Source organism: Ursus arctos, unplaced genomic scaffold (genome assembly GCF_023065955.2).
Source record: "Ursus arctos isolate Adak ecotype North America unplaced genomic scaffold, UrsArc2.0 scaffold_17, whole genome shotgun sequence".
In the NCBI taxonomy this organism is placed as follows: domain Eukaryota; kingdom Metazoa; phylum Chordata; class Mammalia; order Carnivora; family Ursidae; genus Ursus; species Ursus arctos.
In genome coordinates, this window is record NW_026622841.1 from 26,735,204 (window position 1) to 26,755,775 (window position 20,572).

General features: G+C 42.5%; 1 protein-coding gene across 7 annotated transcripts in view; it reads left to right on the plus strand.

Annotated features, from left to right (window-relative positions):
* Window positions 1-658: 658 nt before the first annotated feature.
* Window positions 659-20,572, plus strand: part of EPG5 (ectopic P-granules 5 autophagy tethering factor) — a 162,903-nt gene continuing 142,989 nt past the window's right edge. For all 7 annotated transcript variants that reach the window (XR_008959700.1, XM_057313113.1, XM_057313114.1 and 4 more), the window contains exons 1-7: window positions 659-823; window positions 11,898-12,845; window positions 14,081-14,318; window positions 15,850-15,986; window positions 17,094-17,201; window positions 18,091-18,164; window positions 20,114-20,219. Coding sequence is in view for 6 of the 7 variants with exons in the window: in XM_057313113.1 (XP_057169096.1) it covers window positions 761-823; window positions 11,898-12,845; window positions 14,081-14,318; window positions 15,850-15,986; window positions 17,094-17,201; window positions 18,091-18,164; window positions 20,114-20,219 (1,674 nt within the window). In the remaining variant the exon portion in view is untranslated. The remainder of the gene's footprint in view (window positions 824-11,897; window positions 12,846-14,080; window positions 14,319-15,849; window positions 15,987-17,093; window positions 17,202-18,090; window positions 18,165-20,113; window positions 20,220-20,572) is intronic.

The window sequence follows — 20,572 nt, forward strand, 5'->3', positions numbered from 1 at the left end:
GGGAGGGAGAAGGGCCCAGGTTTTTAACATCTGGAATTTAAAAATGAAGCAAGGTATGGAAAACCTATGCTAAGAACACTTTGATGTGTCTTCTCTCTTCTCTGCCCTTTTCGGGTCAGGAGTCTATTTCCTGCCTGGCAATTTGTATAGTCATGGTAACTTCCATTTACGGACATGCCTGTCGCTCTACGCGTACCTTTCACGATTAGCCCATTTAATCTTCATCAAATATCATCATTCCCCTTTACAAAAGAGGAAACCGAAGTGCAAAACTCAAGGGTACATCACGAGCGCAAAGCGGAGATTGAGGCTAACTGACTGGATCGACTTAACACCAGGTCAAAACAAGATTGACAAATATCTCTTCCTTTAAGGCGGCGGGCGTGAGGTGTGCCAGCGCACCCGGGGTCCACACAGAGCGCGGGCGGGAGAGACAGGCGCGACTCTCACCCGGAGAGTCGGCACTAGGGCTCCACACAACCGATCGAACTTGCTTCGGGGGCACACTGGAAGGTGCGGCGCACCGGGCCAGGGGTGGGGCCTGGAGTGAAGGGGGCGTGGCCACCATCCTCCGGGAAGACCAAGCCTCCTGGAGCGGTTTGTCCTACGCTGCGGCCCGTAGCGTCCCTGGGCTGCCGCCCCTTCTCCGGGAGTGGTGGCGGCCGGATCACGTGATAAGTCCGGAGGCCGGAACCGGGCAGGTTGCGAGAAGCGCAGGGTTTTGACAAAAACAAACGGCGACGGCGCTGTGGCGGGGTCTATGGCCGAGGCGGTGAGGCCCCAGCGCCGGGCCAAGGCCAAGGCCAGCCGGACTAAAACCAAGGTGAGGATCTCCCCGCCACCCTCCCGAGACCCTGGCGGATGCGCCCTGTCTCCTTTTTCCTCTCTTGGGCCTCTCCAGCCGGGGCTAACCATCTCCTGAGCCCCCCGCAGTCTCTGCCCGCACCTCCCAGTGTTTGAGCCCACCACCCACTGACACCAGCCCTGTTCATCTCCTCCATCTCCACGTTCCCTTGCCAGATTTTGTCAGGAGCGCATGTTTGCCTTTTCCTCCTCTGACCTCAGCGGGCTCTTTCTTTTCTGCTTTCTTCTTGACTTTTCCTCACCTGGGTCTGGATTCCTGCCGTGGAGCACCTTTTCAGTTCCCAGCTCTGTCTCTTTTGTCCTTTAAACCTGGGAGCATTTTCAGTCCTCTCACGCACAAAGAGGGAAGGAACCTTTCCACGCGTAGCATGTACCCTCTGGCAGAGCTCTATGGATAGCGACAGATAGAAGGTAGATTGTAGCATTGTGTCTTCTCGCTTTTGAAGTTCAAGGTGATAGTGGCGCTGCTGCTGTTTATTTCTCATTATCCTGGTCGTTTTTGATGGGGGACGAATGTCCAGAGATTAAACCAGGGCAGGACTCACACAGAAGAGATGGATTTGAATTTTCTGGGTTGCTTTTGTAGGTTTGTTTCGTTTTCAGGTGCAGCTTGGGTTTTAATTTTTCTCCTATTTCTTGAATGACATTTATTTTACATTGAATAGGTTAAATGCTGCCCCTGGATGGCTGGACCTAGATTATTCTGGCTTACCTGGAACTGATACATTAAGGAAATAATGAGGGTGGTATTACAATTACTGGAAATTTCCTTTCCAACAAGTGGGTGATGTTGCAGAGCAAGTGTAACTTAAAAATGGTACCCATATCTGATTTTCTCGTGGGAACAAAGTTTTGACTGGAGACAGGTGTTCAAAGATACTGCATTTAATAAGTCATAAATGATTTATGTGACTCTGTTTCATTGTGCATTTTAAAAAGGCTGTAATGGAGTTATGCACATCAGTGTACCTATGCCTGTGAGGAGTTACGCTTTGGGATAGAAAGCCATCTTCCTATCTAATTTAGGAAGCAAATTTAAGAGGAATAATTTTCCATTGTATTGGGCTGGTAAAGAACTAGCTGGACGGAGGAGGAAGAAAAAAAGCCCTTGGTGAGCCATGCATAAGGTCTCTGAACCTAGAATATGGTAGTGCATAACATGTAAACATCAGTCACGTAGAGGGAGGAACGTTAAATCTTAATCTGTAGGGCTTTTTTTTCCAAAGGAATGACGAAACTAAAGCCCAGAGAAGTTAAATGTAGGCCCAAAGTCATGCAGTTTGACAACTGAAGTTAAAGCCAAAAATCTCAATCCAGTTGCTTAATAATTAATACATACATCTATGTGTCTGTCTATAAATACTTAAAAACAGTTAAGAGGATTCTCTGTCAAGTTATTTTGTTTGCAACAGGATTTCTAAAATAAAGTAAAAATCTTAAGCTTTTAATCTATCATGAAAAACCTATTGCTCATTTTATTGACACATTCCAGGCAATTTTCCTACACAGACATATGTTAATTTATTTGAGGAGGCCTTTATTCCAGAGGTATTTGGTCAAACCAGAAATCCTGGATGCATGCTTTTTTCTCGTCTCCAAATCTAATCAGTCACTAAGTCATGCCAGTTTATTTCCTAAATAGTCTCTTAGTTCTCCTCGTTTTTCTCCATCCTACCACCACCAGCCTCCAAGGAAGAGTTCTTGGATTTCTGCTGAACTGACCTTTCCAAATTCATCCTCTAAACTAAAGCCGATTGCTAGTTTTAAAAACAAAAAACAAAACTGGTAACTCTCCTTAAAACCTTTCAAAGGTTCCCCATTACCCCAAGGCTAGAGTCCAGAGTCCTTAGCATGGACTCAGGGCCCTAAATGATCTGGCTTCTATCTTTCTCTTCAACCTCAGGTTTACTACTAGCATTTCTTTTGTTTTTTTGTTTTTTTTTTTTTAAAGATTTTATTTATTTATGTGACAGAGAGACAGCCAGCAAGAGAGGGAACACAGCAGGGAGTGGGAGAGGAAGAAGCAGGCTCCCAGCGGAGGAGCCCGATGTGGGACTCGATCCCAGAACGCCAGGATCATGCCCTGAGCCGAAGGCAGACGCTTTAACGACTGTGCTACCCAGGCGCCCCTAGCATCTCTTTTGGTTCCCAGTTTTAGATCTATATATCTTCTGCTTCAGGGCCTTTGCACATGCTATTTCTTCTGCTCTGATACCTCTTCCTGCCCCTCTTCACCTAGGTAGCTATTGCTCAGTCATGAGGTCTCTACTAAAACAGTACTTCCCTTAGAAGAGCTTTCCGTCATCATTCTCACATTACTCCCTCCTGCAGTAACATCCTGCACCCCCTTTGTCACTTGTCTCACTTGTAGTTATTTTGTGAACAACTCTTCTCCCTTAGACTGTGTCCTCAACGAGGACACAGTACCCTTCACAGCCCTTTATGCACTTGGTCATGTTTGTTGAATAAAGGAATAGATGCTGGTATTGAAGAATACTTCCCGGCTTTGTCACTTAGAAGAATTTAGTAAATTTCCTCTGAGTAGAATGAAAAAACAAATGGAAAAAATCCACGACACCGGCAAGGCCCTCATGCTTGTCATTGTAAAAATTGTTCTTTTAGAGTCAGTAGATTCATTTTTATGCTGGCTGTAGTTTGCGGTAATTATAAAGTTCTACATTAATGAAATCTTTATTATCTGTGGTATAATTTGGTGGCTATTTACAGAGCCATCAAGTAGTTCCAAGACTCAGGTCAGGAAGTGAGTAGTGTCATGTGTTGTTCCCTTTAGATAGTTTGAGTGGCTTGTGGATTTTTTACCCAGCAGCTGACCTGCATTCCTCAATGTTAATTATCTGGTAGATGACCTCATGTTGTTAGGTTGTAGTTAATCTCCTCATTTCTAAGAGATCGTCCTAATAACATTTTCATTCTTTTAGTACCATCTCCTAGTAGAATATCCCCCACCTCAGAGGACCCTGACTTCAGTGATCTGGGTAAATTATGAGTTAAGAACAGTAGATTTTTAGATTTGGACTCATTCTACTGATGCAGTGTATATTTTATAGTCATGGAATGTACACAAACATTGGTTAAATTCTGAATGCCGGCAACTCATTAATAGTAACAGCATATGGTAATTGCTAAGGATAGACTGAGATGTGGCCCAGAAAGCTGATCACAGAAGCGGAAGGACCTTTAAATCCCCATCCCCAGTTACTTCTCAGCCTGGATGATTTCTACCTCTTAGTCTTTCCCTCCCATAGGAGTGAAGGTAGGGGACGCTATATATTATTTAGTTCCTTTTGTGCCTCCTAAGATCCATTTATTTGTTGAGCACTCATTGGCCACCCAGAAACTGTTCTAGGCTCCTGGGAAATGACAGAGGAAAATCAAAGAACCTGGCCTTAATGCAATTTACATTCTCGAGGGAGAAGACAAACTGACAACCCCCCTAAAAAATAAATAAAATATATGATATGTTAGGAGATGATAAGTGTTAGGAAAAGAAAAAGAACAGGGTACAGAGTTGGGGAGTACTGGTGGGAGATAAGGATGGGTTGCAATTTTCCAAGGTGACATTTAAGTAAAGACACGAAAGAGATGAGGGAGTTAGCCATGTGGACATTGGGGGAGGAACGTTCCAGGCTAATGCCCTAAGGAAGTGGCCTGCCTGGCCTGCCCCAGAAACTGCAAGGAGGCAGTCTGGGTAGGGAGTAGTGAGGGAGGGGAGAGTAGTGGGATGAAGTCAAAAATGTAACACAGGGCCAGGTCATGCAGGCCGTGTGGGCCATCGTAGCAACTTCTACTTCAAGTGAAAAATGTAAGTGCCTCAGGGTTTTGAGCAGAGGAGTGGTGTGATCTGAGTTAGGCTTTGAAGGATCATTGTGCTTGCTGTGTTGAGAATAGACTGGAGCAAGAGTAGAGGAAGAGACCTTCTAAGTGACTGTGCAGTAATCCAGGCAAAAGGTGACAGTGGCTCGGACCTGACTTGTACAGCAGAGGTGGTGAGAAGTGTTTGAAGTCTGGGAGTTTCTGCAGGTAGAGCCAAGAGGATTTGTTGATGGCTTGGATCTGGCATGTGAGAGAAAACAGTCACGGATGACTCTTGAGATGGAGGAGGTAATGGGTGGAACAGGTTTGGGGGCTGATCAGGAGTTCTGTTTTGAATATGCTAATTTTGAAACAGGTGTCTACTAGACATCCAAATGGAGATGTAGAGTAGGGTTGGGTATGTGAATCTAGAGCTTGGGAGACCTCCAGGTTGGGATTAAGATCTGGGAGTCTTTGGGGTGCCTGGGTGGCTTAGTCAGTTGAGCATACGACTCTTGATTTTGGCTCAGGTCATGATTTCAGGGTCGTGGGATCAAGCCCCGCATTGGGCTCTGTGCTCAACCGGGAGTCTGCTTGAGATCCTCTCCCTCTCCCCCTCTTCCCCCCCTCAATTAAAAAATACATCTAAGAAAAAAAGATCTGGGAGTCTTTGGCCTATAGTCATTAACATATAGATGGTTATTTAAAGCCAGAGACTGAATTCGGTTACTTTGGGAATGAGCGTAGTATAGAAAGGTGATAAGAAAAGAACCCACGGCACCCCAACTTTAAGAGTTTAGGGAGAGGGGGAGAAGAAGAGGACAAAGGAGTGTGAGGAGTGACCAGTGAGGTAGTACGTGTCCCCTTAACTGAGAGTGTAGTGTCCCAGATGCTGAGTGAAGGACGTGTATGAAGGAGGAGTAGGAGTAGGAGTATGAAGAAGTAGGTCAAGCCTGCAAAATGCTGATACAACAGGAAAGAGGTGGCAGCCAAGAGGAGATGTTGTATTCAGAGCAAAATGTAGAGGCCTCATCCTTCCCCCAAGCCTTTTTACTTGTACAGCATCCCTGTATACCCCAAGGTGAGCTGGTACAATTGCCCCAAGAGCTCTTGATTTATACAGACCCATGTGTCCATGCCCTTCTTATCTGTTCTGTGCCAGACATTGTGCTGAGTAGTACAGATACAGACATTATCGGTAAACAGACCCTGTCTTTAGAATAAGCTCATGGAAGTACTCTACGACGTGTGTAAACTTGAGTCTTCATTGTTCGTGAAGAAGCAGCTCATTGTTATTTTTACAGAAGAAAAGGAGTTGTAATTTTTTTTTCTTTTCTTTTTTTTTTTTTTACTTACTTCAGCTTAGAGAGAAAGAATTGTGAGTGAGGAAACTTCCAATTTGTTTCCCAGAACCCACACTCTTTATTTTTCTTCTGATTACAAAAGTACTCATTGCTTCAAGAAGTATAGGCACCTGGTAGACACACACGGAGAAATGAATAGCAGAAATGAAATGCCCTGAACTCCATCCCCTGGGGATAACCGTTGGTAGTGGTTTGTGTGTGTTCTTCAGTTTTTTCCCGCGTGTACACAACACTCCAGAGCATGTTTACTGTGACGTGTGGTTAAGTTTGTTTTTCCTTGTTTGTTAACAATTCTTCCATTTCTCTATAAGTGCTTGATTATTTTTCCTTCTGTGGGATTATTTTAATATTCTCTACCTATATGTAACTAGGTGGAGAGTAAAAGTAAAGAAATACAGATTCCTAATCTCCTGGCCGTTTTTAGTTGTAAGAAACTTGTCTTTTGCTTAAAATAAAACTGCATAAGTATGAATTTTTGCACATGTGACTTGATGTACATGGAGTTGCGTTTGAATTTTATTTTGTGATCTAAAATGATTTATGTTCTCCTATATCTTTATCTCTAGTTAACTCAAGTAAGGAAAATAATTGGAAGCTGGTTTTTTCATTTTTCAGTGAAATTTTATATTTTTAGTATAAGAATAGATTCCAGTTTTGGCATAAAAGTTGAGTTTCCTCTGAATTTATTGGATATTCCCTCTGCTTTCTGAGAGGTATATAAAAATAAACTTCTGAATGTGCCAGACCACATGGTAAGTATAAGTATTTGTTGGATAATTGATTTTTTTTTTATTCTAGTACCTAGGACAGAGCCCAGTGTATAGTTGGTACTCAATAAATCCTTGTGATTTATAGGTCATCACCATTGTCTCAAGAAACATTTATTGAACACTGTCAGAAATCAGAGGCAGATCAGATCCAAAGACATAAGATGCAATGCCTGGCCCTAAGATAATTGTAGTTTATGTGGGGGGAGACAGACCATAAAGATAAATTAACCTGTAACCAGGGCCGGATGATGACAAGTACATGTAGCAGGAGTTTAGAGTGAAGCATGTGTGGAAGGGTTGGTGTGGTCACTGAAGGAGGATTTTGTCTTCAGGCATGATCATAACTGATCATCAAAGGCATTGAGTGCCAGAGGTAAGAGTCAGTCTTTCATTAAGTGGAGAGCTGTGACTGTGGTGTTCAGAGCAGTGTTTTAGGGAAGCCAATGTTAAAATGGTGTTTGGAATGAATTGGTGGTGGGGCAGAGGCTGGAGGCTTGGAGACCATTTAGCACCTGCTCCCCTGTTTGGTGCTTTGGAAAAGTGAAGTAAGCCACAGATAGCTCACCACTGCTGTTGAGGCTGTGGCATCGGTGACGGATCTCAGCAAATCCCCTCTCTGTCCACATTCATACCGTAGACATCCTGTCTCTGTCCGGGGATCCCTGAGAGAGCAGCGTTGGGCCTTTGCTATCAGCTCAAACGGTTGTCCATCCTTCCCTCCAGGTTGCCTTCCCTGGTCTGGATGGTCTGTTTGAATCAAAGCACCAGCTTCTCTGTCTTTCCCCCACTCCTTCCTTGAGCCATCTCTGGATTAATTCCTCTTTGGACCTAACTTCCCTAACCAGTACGGGTAGAGAGTTTTCTTTGGTTCCTCTCTGGAAACCCAGAGAAGCACTGAGTTCTACCCCAGGGGAAATAAAAGCCTAAACAACGTCTTGTGTGTTCTTTTCAGAGAGGCGAAGAAATTTTTTAAAAAGTCATCTGATTCTCTGGCCTCATTATCTATTCTTACAGCTGCTGGGAGTGGGCAGGCAAGTTTGGGAGTAGCAGCTGGAGACTTCATTTTGTTTAGTGGAAGGAAAGAAGGGCAGAGTGAGGTGGGGTTGGAGTGGAGTGAGATGGGACACGGGGAGGTTAAAAACTGCCGGAGGGAGAGGTTGGATAGGAAGGCCCTGGAAGCCTGTGTGTTGGAGGAGGTGCGGTTGCTGGCTGTGCCCTTGATCATGTGGCTGGTCTTGTGACTGCTTCCAGCTCCCTTGTCTTCTCTTCCAGTTAGCATTTAACACCCCCAGAGGTCTCTTCCAGCTTAAGAAATGAGAAATAAAAATCTTCTGCGTTCTGCAGTCCAGTCTCTGCTTCCTTACTTCTCATTCATCAACTCACTAAATTTTAAAAAATCTCTCATAGCTTTATTTTTTTTATTTATTATTTTTTTGAAAGATTTTATTTATTTGACAGAGAGAGAGACAGCCAGCGAGAGAGGGAACACAAGCAGGGGGAGTGGGAGAGGAAGAAGCAGGCTCTCAGCAGAGGAGCCTGATGCGGGGCTCCATCCCAGAACGCTGGGATCACGCCATAAGCCGAAGGCAGACACTTAACGACTGAGCCACCCACGTGCCCCTCTCATAGCTTTATTGAGATGTAGTTCACACACTGCACAATTCACCTATATAATGTATAATTCAGTGGTTTTTAGTATGATGGTAAGGTTGTGTAGCCATCACCACAGTTAGGAGCTGCCAAACTGTCTTCCATAGTGGGTGCATCACGTACAATCCATCCCACCAGCAGTGTCTGAGGTTCTAATTCCTCTACATCCTTACTGTCACTTACTATCTGACTTTAAATAGTTTTCCTAATGGATACGACATGGTGTCTCATGATTTGGATTTGCTTTTCTGTAATGGCTAATGATGTTAGCCTCTTTCTACGTGCCATTTGTATATCTTCTTTGGAGAAATGTCTATTCACATCCTTTGCCCATTTTTAAATTGGGTTATTCATCCTTTTATTATTGGGTTTTTTTATTCCAAATAAGTCCCTTATAAGATAATTGATTTGCAACTACTTCCTCCCATTCTGTGGGTTTTCTTTTCCCTTTCTTCAAGGTGTCATTTTCAGCACAAATATTTTTAATTTTTATGAAGTTCAATTTATTTTTTTCTTTTGTTATTTGTCCTTTTGGTGTTATGTGTAACCCAAGGTCATTAAGATTTATACCTGTGTTTTCTTCTAAGAGTTTTAACGTTTTAGCTCTTACATTAGGTCTATGATCCTTTTTGAATTAATTTTTGTATATGATGGAAGGTAAGAGTCCAGTTTCACTCTTTGGATATCCTGTTGTTAAGCACCATTTGTTAAAGACTGCTTGTTGTCTGTTATAATGTCTTGGCACCCTTGCTGAAAATCAATTGGCCTTAAATACAAGGTTTTCTTTCTGGATTCTCAGTTCTCTTCCATTGATCTATTTGTTTGTATGCTAGAACCACACTTGTCTTCATTACTCTAGTTTTATAGTAGATTTTGAAGTTGCGAAGTGTGCGATCTCCTTTGTTCTTCTTTTTCAAGATTGTTTTGTTTGCTCTGAGACCCTTGCATTTTCTTATGAGTTTAAGGATCCTGGTTGTCATTTTCTGCAAAAAAGGCAGCTGGACTTTTGATTGAGATTATGTTGAATTTCTGTATCAATTTAAGGAGGATTGCCATCTTAACAGTATTGTGATCTGACCCATGAACATGGGATGTGTTTCCATTTATTAAGTCTTTAATTTCTTTTAATGATGTTTGGCAATTTCCAGAGTACAAGTTTTACAACTCTTTTGTCAAAGGTTATCTCTGTATATTTTATTCTTTGTTCATTATAAATGAAATTATTTTTTAAATCTTACGTTTTGATTCTTCAACTCACCAAAATTTGTTCAACTCTCAACAGCATTTCTCTCACTGTAGTAACCACAGGCCTCCTCTCCTGATTTTCTCTTTCTGACCTCCCAGTCTAACAGACGTCTTTATCATAGGGGTGTGCAGGGTAATTAGGCCCACCTCTTCATTTTCTTACAAATACTCGTGTAATGCTTTTTATTATTCATGAGTTTAGGCAATTCGAGAAACTGGTTTGTATGCGTTGTGTGGCTCATATCTGAATCTGATACCCACAGTTCACAGTGTAGATCAGTCATTTTGGAGGGGCACGCTGCTTCTTCAGTCGCCACCGTGGCACCTGTTTGGTAGCCATTACCAGCAAGTGACCTCAAATTCCGTTTCAAAAACATTCATCTTTTCTTCCTGATATTAGGTACATATAAATGTCTTACATTTTTGGTTCTTGTCAACTTTTTTTTTTGCTGGACATTTGCTGGACAGCACAATCTAAAATCACTGGTAACTTGTGAAACTGTCAGGTTTGTCTTAAAATTTCATAGTGAAAGGGGAGTATTTGAGTGATGCAGTCATTTTTTTTCAGTTTGTCTGAGTGTAAAATATTATTTAAAGAATCTTCCTATAATTTTTTCTTCTTTATCAGCATGTTTTCCTGTATATCTAGTTTGTGTGTTAATTCCTGAGGTTTTGGTTTTTTTTTAACCATAACTCATTTTATTCGACTTTCTTTTAATGGTTAATGTTTTGTTTTTTTGTCTTTGTTTTTTGGAGATCATTTCAGACTTCATGAAAAGTTGTAAATATAGTACAGAGAGTTCCATATACCCTTTTTGCAGCATCCTCTAATGTCACCCGCTCACATAATCCCAAGTTCTATGGTATAGAACGTTTATCACAACCAGGAGGTTAATGTTGGTACAACACTATTAACTCAAGCATAGAACTTATTTGGGTTTCAACAGTTTTCCTACTACTGTTCTTTTTCTATTCCAGGATCCAGTCCAGGATCCTACAGGGCATTTAGTTGTCCTGTCTTTGTTGTTGCCTCCAATCTCTTGATAGTTCCTCAGTCTTTTCTTGGATGACCATAACATTTCTCTTATTCTTTTTTTTTTAAGGTTTATTTATTTATTTTAGAGAGTGAGCGAGCATGGGAAGGGGAGAGGGAGAGAGAAACTTTAGCAGACGCTGTGCTGAGAGCAGCACCTGCCGTGGGGCTTGATCTCACGACCCTGAGATCATGACCTGAGCCAGAACCAAGAGTCAGACACTTAACTGACTGTGCCACCCAAGGGCCCCATGTTTCTGTTATTTTGTAGACCGTTCCTTAATTTGCGTTTTTGTTTGGTGTTTTTTTATGAGTAGATTGAGGTTATACGTTATTGGAAAGGGTACTGGAAGAGGTGATAGGCCTTCTCCGAACATCACATGGGGATATGCTATTGGTCATATTAATCTTGATCACGCCGTTAAGGTATCGTTTGCCAGAATTCCCCCCTGAACTTTACTATTTCCCCCTTTGTAATTAAATACTTAGGAGATACTTTGATGCTATCCAGCTGTCGTTTTTCTGTTTACACTCTCACTCACTCACTTTAGCATCCATCAGTAGACTTTGCCTGTGGCAGTTATTACCATGGTGTAATGGTGGTTTTTCTGTTTTTCTCATTCCATCTACATTGATTGATTGGAATTCTGTAAGGAGGAGTGTCGCTTTTTGCCCATTTATTGTTTATTTATGTCAGTATGGACTTATTTTATTCTGTAGGTTATTATCTAATACTGTAGTTACTTATTTTATTGCTCAAGTTATTTGATTCTTTCTGCATGAGTTGTCAGTGAATATGTTTGTCAAGACGAGGATAAGTCTATTGAGACTTATGCTACTTGGACACTGTTCTGTTGACCCCTAGGAGAATGGAGAATGACCTAATTAAAACTTTCCTCCTCTGTTTTTGAATCATAATTTGCTGCTTCTTTTGATGTCTTTCTCTGTTAGGATTAGACTAGTTAATCTCCCACATTTAACATAGTCAAAATTGAATAACAATAGGAAATATGAAACACATTGCTTATGAAGTTTGTTTAGATTCCATTTGCTAATTATAAAAATTAGATTCTGAATACAGTTTAAGAATTTCTCATATGGAAAGCATCAATTATTACTATATTATAAATTATTTCACATTATAAATCTCATTTTTAGGAAAAGAAGAAATCTGAAACCCTCCAGAGGGAAGAACCTGATGAAGTCTCCCTTCCAAAAACCTCCGGAGAGCTGGAAATCCCTACTCCAGCTTGTGAATTCAGAGGAGACTGTCTGAAAGTGTTAACTGAGTCCCAACTCCAGAATGTTGCCGGTGGACAAAACGAGAGTGAAATGTTTGATGTACCACTCACCTCCTTAACTATAAGCAATGAAGGGTCCCTGACATGGAACACAGAGACCCTAAAGGAAGGGGGGGCAGAGGTCAGAGCCTGTGTTGGGGACGATGCAGTGAAGCTGAAGGTCGATCCTGGAGACAGTGTTGGAACCAAAGTAGAAACCCCCAAGAACTTTACAGAAGTAGAGGAAAATAAATTGGTACAGTGTGGACCTTCTGGAAGCACCTTGCAATCTAATTTTTCTTCTACTCAGCAGGAAATGGAAAATTTACAGGTCAGAGAAACTCAGAAAAAGAAAGAGGGCAAGCAAGCCTTGGGTCTTTCTTCAGAGGTGCTACAAAATGTTGGCTTGCAGAGTTCTTGTGAAGCCAAAGACATTTTTCAGCCACCTAGAGTGAAAAAACTGTATCCTCAGTTGCCAGCTGAAATTGCTGGAGAAGTGCCAGCTCTGGTGGCAGCGAAACCCTTGTTTCGTAATGAGCGACTCTACCCAGAGCTCCCATCTCAACCAGAACTAGTACCATTTACTAAAGAACAGCTCAAAATCTTTGAGCCTGGTTCATGGCTGGAAAACGTTGAGTCGTATTTAGAAGAATTTGACAGCATGGCCCATCAGGACAGGCACGAATTTTACGAGTTGCTTTTGAACTACTCGCGATGTCGGAAGCAGCTGCTGCTGGCTGAAGCTGAGCTGCTTGCTCTGACGTCTGATTGCCAAAATGCGAAAAGTCGACTGTGGCACTTTAAGGACGAACAGTTGTCTGTGCAGGTATTTTGCCTGGTGTTCTGTAAAGCTTTTAGGGGCCTGGGGAATGTGGAGTGGAGCTGCTGCTCTTGTGATGCCATCCAGGTCTGGAGTATGCCTGTACTCACACTGACCCTGACCGGGCCCAGAGTCATGCGGTGTAGGAGTCACAAAGTCAGATGCCTGCAGGGGCCGTGCAGGTGACCTGGAGGGGTGTAGTGGGCCGAGTGGGACGGTGGTCGCTGGGTGAGCTCCTGCCTAGTCCAGTGGGGGCAGCTGCTCTTGTGTTCTAGGTGATCGTTGACGGGAGGTTGTGTTGGTCCAACGTTGCCATGTCTTTTCACTTCCTAAGAGGAGCTGGAAATCTGGATTTCCATGGGAAGGATCCTGATTTGTGAATGTTGGCAACAGAGAGTAGAGGCCAAGCAAGTCATGTTTCTAAGTCAGATTCAGCCTGTGGACCATTTAGTTTGTAACCTTGGGCATAATGCCAGGAATCCAAATGGGTAGAGAGGGTCAAGGAGAGGATGATCCATGGAATAAGTTTGAGAGATGAGGAAACAGGAAGGCAGTTAGATGTGACCCTGCGGAGGCCAAGGTGACCATTAGGGAAGCCATTTCCCAGTGGCCTGGAAGGACGGCAAAGAAGAGAAGGCCACTCTTGCCAAGTTTGGCAGTGAAGGGAAGCTGGGGGAGATATCAAGGAGAAACATGTGCTTTCCCCCATCCCTGACCCTCATTCATTGGGAGACCTGTGTATCTCTCTTTGTAGATCGAAAGGAGTCTGTGGAGAGGGGAACATTTGAAAGCACTGAAGGATAGAATCAAGAACACAGCTGGAGGTGTTAGTATTGGGAAGGAGGGGGTTTCTTTTGAGCAGAATCAGAGAATGATGAGGGTAGGTACAGAGATATTTTGAAGTCCCTTGAAGTTGTGGGGATATCACATTAACTTCCGTGTTTGTAAAGCTGAAGGTAAGGTTATCAGTCGTGAGAGTCTTAGGGACAAGTTCTATTATTTTCTTCTTAGGGTTTCTTTTTACTTTGACCTTGTGGTGCTTTGTGATTGGCATTATCCCTCTTGGCACCTGATTATATATTTGATTTATTGTTCCCTAGGTGGTAGTCTTGTCCCCTCACTATGATTTATAAGCTCTTTGAAGGTGGTACTGAAGCCAATACATTGTATGCCTGCAGCCTGATTATTTCAAGTGTAAAGAGTTAACTTGTTTCCTGTTTTACCCTTTTGTCCACTGCTAGGGTATCTGTGCAGATCAAGTGAAAGTTTCAGGCTATCATCGCTACCAAAGAGTAGAGATGAATGAAAATGCACTGGGGGAGCTAAAGAAGCTATTTGATGCCAAATCTGAGCACCTCCACCAGACCCTCGCTCTGCATTCGTACACCTCTGTGCTCTCAAAGTTGCAAGTGGAGTCTTACATTTATGCCTTACTCAGTAGTTCAGCTCTTCTGAGATCTTTAGCAATTCAAGGCCGAGGTATGTGAATCTTGAAAGTCTCACTCTTTCTGTGGTCTGCAATGAAGAAAGAATTGAGGAGTTGGTTGAATTGATTGTGTACCAATTGGTATTATAAGGGAACATTTGTGCTAGCTGTTTTACCTTGCCTTCCCCAAAGCAGGATTGAGATCTGCCTTAATACCATTTCTTGGGAGCAGTGCTAGGTCTCCCTTCCCTGGGGCTGTCAGTCTCTGCTTCTCTGGGAAGCCAAAAAGCTTGCTTTTTATCACGAATGTCCCTCAGTCCTAATTTATGTGCTTGTTATCAAGTAGAATTCAAATCCATTTTGATTGTAAAACATATCAGTGTACTTTTTCATCATGTATCTTTTGTACTTTTTTTTTGCTTGTCTAGTTTGTTGGGCTGTTTTATATAACTTTCATCAGAGGATCTATAATGTTCTGCATCATATTTGGGTTTTAAAAAACTAGCTTTGATTGTATGATGTGTTAAGTATGAAATAGTTAATTGAACTATTCAATTTTTACTTCTGGAGGAAATATTAGGAATATTTAAAGTAAAAAAGAAAATCCTGGGTGTATGGGTGACTCAGTTGGTTAAGCGTCCGACTCTTGATTTCAGCTCGGGTCATGATTTCAGGGTCGTGAGATTGAGCCCCACTTTGGGCTCTGCATTGGGTGTGGAGCCTGCTTAAGATTCTCTCTCCTCTCTCTCTCTCTCTTAAAAAAAAAAAAATCCTGGGGCGCCTGGGTGGCACAGCGGTTAAAGCGTCTGCCTTCGGCTCAGGGCGTGATCCCGGCGTTACGGGATCAAGCCCCACATCAGGCTCTTCCGCTATGAGCCTGCTTCTTCCTCTCCCACTCCCCCTGCTTGTGTTCCCTCTCTCGCTGGCTGTCTCTATCTCTGTCAAATAAATAAATAAAATCTTAAAAAAAAAAAAAAATCCTTTCCCCTCATTGATTTCATAACTAATCAAAGAGATCTGCTGATCTTTAAATAAAAAATGGATTTTGATGAAGTTAATTTTCCCTCACTTTGTAATACTTCACAAAGTTAAATACTTTTTTGGATTACATATTTAGTAGAAATTCAGATTTTTTAAAGAAGTTTTATTAAGTAATCTCTACACCCAATGTTGGGCTCAAACTCAGGATCCCAAGATCAAGCATCACACCAGGCACCCCAAAATTCAGTTTTGTTTTTTTTTAAGATTTTATTTATTTATTTGACAGAGTACAAGAAGGGGGAGCAGGAGGGAGAGGGAGAAGCAGGCTCCCGCTGAGCAGAGAGCCCAACGTGGGGCCCAGTCCCAGGACCCTGGGATCATGACCGGAGCTGAAGGCAGATGCCCAACCTACTGAACCACCCAGGCACCCCAAAATTCAGATATTTTTGATGCAACTTTTCCCCTTGAATTTTTATCTCAACTAAATATTTTGAAAAGATTTTATTTATTTATATATATATTTACTTATTGGTAGAGACATTAAAAATGCTCTCCAAAACACCATTTATGTGGAGCTCATTTAATCCTCTTTTTAATTTATAGCTTGTAAACAGACAGAAAGCTTTCCCTCTGACCTGTGTCAACTAAAGGAGTGCATCAGTGTCTTATTCATGTTCACCAGGAGGGTTAATGAAGATACTCAGTTCCATGATGATATTCTTCTCTGGCTGCAGAAATTGGTAAGGGAACAAATAATTGAAGAATTATGCCTTCTAGTTTTTTTTTTTTTCCAACAGCTTCTTAAGCTAATTCGTTTAATGTGTTAGTGACATTTTCTTAGTTCGTGACACATGGGAATAAGTTATACTTACCTAGTGTGTCATTAAGCACAATGTATTTTTCTTTCTGGTACATTTTAAATAATCTCAGGCCTTCAGTTTAGGAAGAAATGGAAATGTGAGAAGCATGCTAAATTAAAGGCAGGATATGTATTTATAATATAGGTAGCTGATCTAAAACCTTCCATATCACTTATTTTTATCATTTTTTTTTTAAGATTTTATTTATTTATTTGACAGAGATAGAGACAGCCAGCGAGAGAGGGAACACAGGCAGGGGGAGTGGGAGAGGAAGAAGCAGGCTCACAGCGGAGAAGCCTGATGTGGGGCTCGATCCCAGAATGCCAGGATCACGCCCTGAGCCAAAGGCAGACACTTAATGATTGCACCACCCAGGCGCCCCTATTTTTATCATCTTATGTTTAGTGTTGTATTCAGTCATACCTAAAAAACTTGAGAGAAAAAAGGCTGGTGTCAGGATTTGGGAAATTTAAGAAAGATGTTAAGTGTATTAGAGAAGGAGGCTTATTTGTTTAGTGGTTGTATTTTCAATGGGGCTACCTTGGGTACTTTTTTAGGTTTATATTAGAGTTCTTACATATGTGGTAAAGTCCCAAGCGTACTTACTTGAATTTGAGAATCTTTTACAAACTGAAACTAGATTAAACTACTTGGCTTATATCTCTTCACATGTGGCCAGGAATGTAAGTTGTATTTTGCCAGGTAATAAAAACTGGTTTGTAGGGAAAGTACTTATGATATTTTTATCATGTGCTCATAGGTTCTTAGGCCTCTGTGTGCCTCTGTGGTCGAAACTTAACCTGTTAATAGTATATCTTTGGTTATATATTATGTATGTACTATATATATATGTATACGTATATACAGATCTCTGGTGACTCTTCTGAAAGATTCATGTGTTTAAACATTGGGTAAGTGATTTACTAGACTCCTAGGTACATTTTTCTTCTTATTAAATAGTGAAACTATATGTCCTTCCCTGTTCAGGTGTCAGTGTTACAAAGAGTTGGCTGTCCTGGAGATCACTTCTTCCTTTTAAACCATATTCTTCGATGCCCAGCTGGTGTTAGTAAATGGGCTGTTCCTTTCATCCAGGTATGATCATGGTCTTCTGATTTTGAGTGGGATGAGAGAGATTTTGTTAAACATTTTTCCTGAAGAAATTGCTTTTTTTTTCCTTTAAAAAACTACTTAAACATATTGATATTTAAAATAAATTTCTTAAAATATTCTAGTATATATTTATATATTCACAGGAGTTTTTATGCTGAAACTTCTTGGGCCACCCATAATTGATAAAATTAAGATAGAATTAAAAGTTCCCCCGTAGTCTGGCTTGGTAGATTCAGTAGTATTTAGTTCTATAAAAGACTCACTGGGACTTTTTTTTTTTTGTAATATTCAACACTGCTTCCTAAATTAATCCACCTCACAGACGGTTGGTATAGGCAAAACAGAGACCATGAGCATCTCAAAGTTCTTTAATGAGAGCAGAGCCTGTGTGATCGGCTCTCATATAATGACCTTCAGTGCTGATTATATGGTTCACAGTTTGCCCTCTCTGCTGCTTGCCTTTGGGTTGTTTTGTTACTCACAGCTCAGATGGCTGGAAGCCAAGTGCCTGTGAGGTTCAACTTCTCTACAGGACCTTTTCTTTTGTATTTCTGGTGGTGAGAAGTCTGAATCTTTTTAGGTAGAAGGAGGATTTTTTTGTTTTGTTTTGTCTTTGGATTAAAAGAGCAGTATTGTGCTTCGTCCTGTATGGTTACAGTAGTCGAAGTCAACTGCTCAGCTCGCGCTGCTCTGAGTCCAGCTGAAGCGGGACTGCCAGGTAACCCAGAGCCGCGCGCTCACTCTTGTGGATTACGAGCCAGTTCCATCTTTGTTTTCGTAACTGCTCCCTTTGTCAATGCTGGTGAACTAAGATTATGGCTACTTGGGTTGTTGGTTTTCTACAGTATGCCTTTTCCTTTTCTGATTTCAGATCAAAGTGTTGAATAACCCATCAGGGGTCTTTCATTTTATGCAGTCCCTTGCCCTGCTAATGTCTCCTGTCAAGTAAGTGCAGAAGAGCTTTATGAAGTAGAAATTGAAATGCTTCTTTCTACTAAAGGATTGGTCCTAAACTGCATAGATCCAAAGAACTGCTAAGGGAAGTGTCCGCATCCCAGAATTTAATATTTGGGTTTTCTTTAGGTTGGGTACCCTTTGTTCCCAGGTGACCTTATTAACTGCACATGTATAAACAATTAAGCTTTTTTGGGTCCCCCTTTTCAGTGGGTTTGCCTCTCCTGTCATATATGTCATTGTGAAAGGTAGTGTGGAGAGGCAAGAAAGATCATCTTTTCCTTAGAAGAAGACATGTAGTAGAGAGGGGAAAGAGCGCAGAGATCTGAGTGCTCTCTTGGGAAGCTGCGATCAGCACGCTAGCACTGGAGAAGCTGAAGAGAGGACGTGGGGCTGTGAGAGAAGGTTCCAGGTGCATGAGCTGGGTTGCAAGAATGGGGCGGATCTCAGTAAGAAGCACCAGGCAGGGCACTCTGGTGGGGAGAAGAGGCAGTGGCCCAGAGTACAGGTACAGATAGATGGCTGTGCGGAGGACAGGAAGGAGATCAGCTTGATCGGAGTGAAGGACTGCGTGGGAGATGGTCATACAGTGAATAACTACAGCGACTTGGATTATAGAAGGTTTTGACATTAAGACAATGGGATCCAGATTTGATATGGTCTGGCCCTGTAGCAGTTGAGGGCTTTCGAATAAAGGTAAAAGTCATATCAAAGAAGGTTAGGATTGACTGAAGACAGAAGAAGATGTGCTTCTGCTTAATTGAATTACAGTTACAGACTTCTGGCTCTGCTGGCTCTGGATCCCAACTCATCATCAAGAGGACATTTCACTGGGGGGAGAAGGCACAGTCTTTGTCTAGGTGACTTTGAGCAGTATTATTACCACTGGCTCTCGGTCCTGGAAAGCCTGTCTGCCTTGGAGCCTGAGTTGGGATAACGGTGGTGGGAAAGAGGAGGAGGGGAACCTAAAGGTTATCTTCCCAGAAAAAAATTAAGTAGCTGACTAAATAAGGAACTGGTGGGAAAGGAGTGGTTCCGACAGAACTCTGTAGACGTCTCAGCATGAGTGACTGTGAGGACACTGGCACCCTAACAGACCAAAAGGACAGATAGGAGAGTGGTTTTATAAGGATTAAAGTCTGAGGTCATCGAGGCATACAAGTGGACACATACAAGTGACAGATACCAGTGGACATTTGGAGCTTCAGGATTAGAGCTCCTTGGATGAAAAGGGCAGCATTAGACCTACAGAACTGGAAGTCATGAGAGAAAGTTCCCGTAACAGGAAGAAATGAATGAATTTTTCAGTCAGGCCAGAGGGGAAGGAACAGGGGACTGAAAACCATGTTGTAGTCTAAGAGAAGAAACTTCTCTGGTTACACCTGCTCATCAGGTCTAGCCAACACCTTGTGAAGTCTGGCCGGCAGGAATTTTCTCCAGTTCTCTCTCTCTGCCTGGACCCGGGGCTTCTCTAGCACATGGTAGATAGGATTTTGACTTAAAAATGGTTTTGCATTTAGAAGTACTCTTTTACCCTAAACAAGCTTCCAAGTTACCCACAGATTATCCTTTTATATTCAGTAAAGCCTGTTCCTCAAGTCATGCACTGGCAGCAGTTTGTAAGCCCGGCTGGAGGTGAGGTCCCACAGCAGCCCGTACGTATCGAGGTCCCACGGCGTGCGGGAGCCGTGTCAGCATAACCACTTCTCTGCAGTGACTAGTCACTATCAATGCAGAATCGTCGAGGTCTGCACACCAAAGTTAGTGAGATCTTAGCCACCTTGAGTTCTCGCCCATTCTCATTTCTTGTGTGCTAATTTAAACCATTTGAAGATTGGGTGGCTGGCTGACTCTTCTGCAGGGTTGAGTAGAAGATCCAGAGTGCATGCATGTGGGCTTTCTACGTTTATGTGATTGGGGCGATCTCCCTTGTCCTTTAGAAACCGGGCGGAGTTCCTGTGCCACATGAAGCCCAGCGAGCTGAAGCCACCCTCCTCGGGGCCTGCGTCGGGGACGTGGACGCTAGTCGATGAAGGAGGAGAAGAGGTAACTTGTTGTGTCTGCGTCATTTTGATTAGTCATTGTCGAGCTCCTCTCACCTGCCGCACTGTCACATCGTCTCTCATTGACTTCTGCCCACAGCCCCATGAGGCGCAGGCACTGGTGTGAGAAAACCGAGGTGCAGGCGGGGAAGGATTCTTCCCAGATCGGAAGGTCTCTGGTGGAGCGTCGAGAACCTGTGCTCTGAGCCAGTGTGCTGTGTTGTCGCCTTAGTGTAGGATAGCTTCCTGTGCAGCTGGGAGAATTTGGAACCTGGGAATATTTTCATACGGTGTAAATTTTATATTAGGATTTTCTTTTATGAAGTAACAAGTTCCTGGGCTTGAGATCCCACCAAC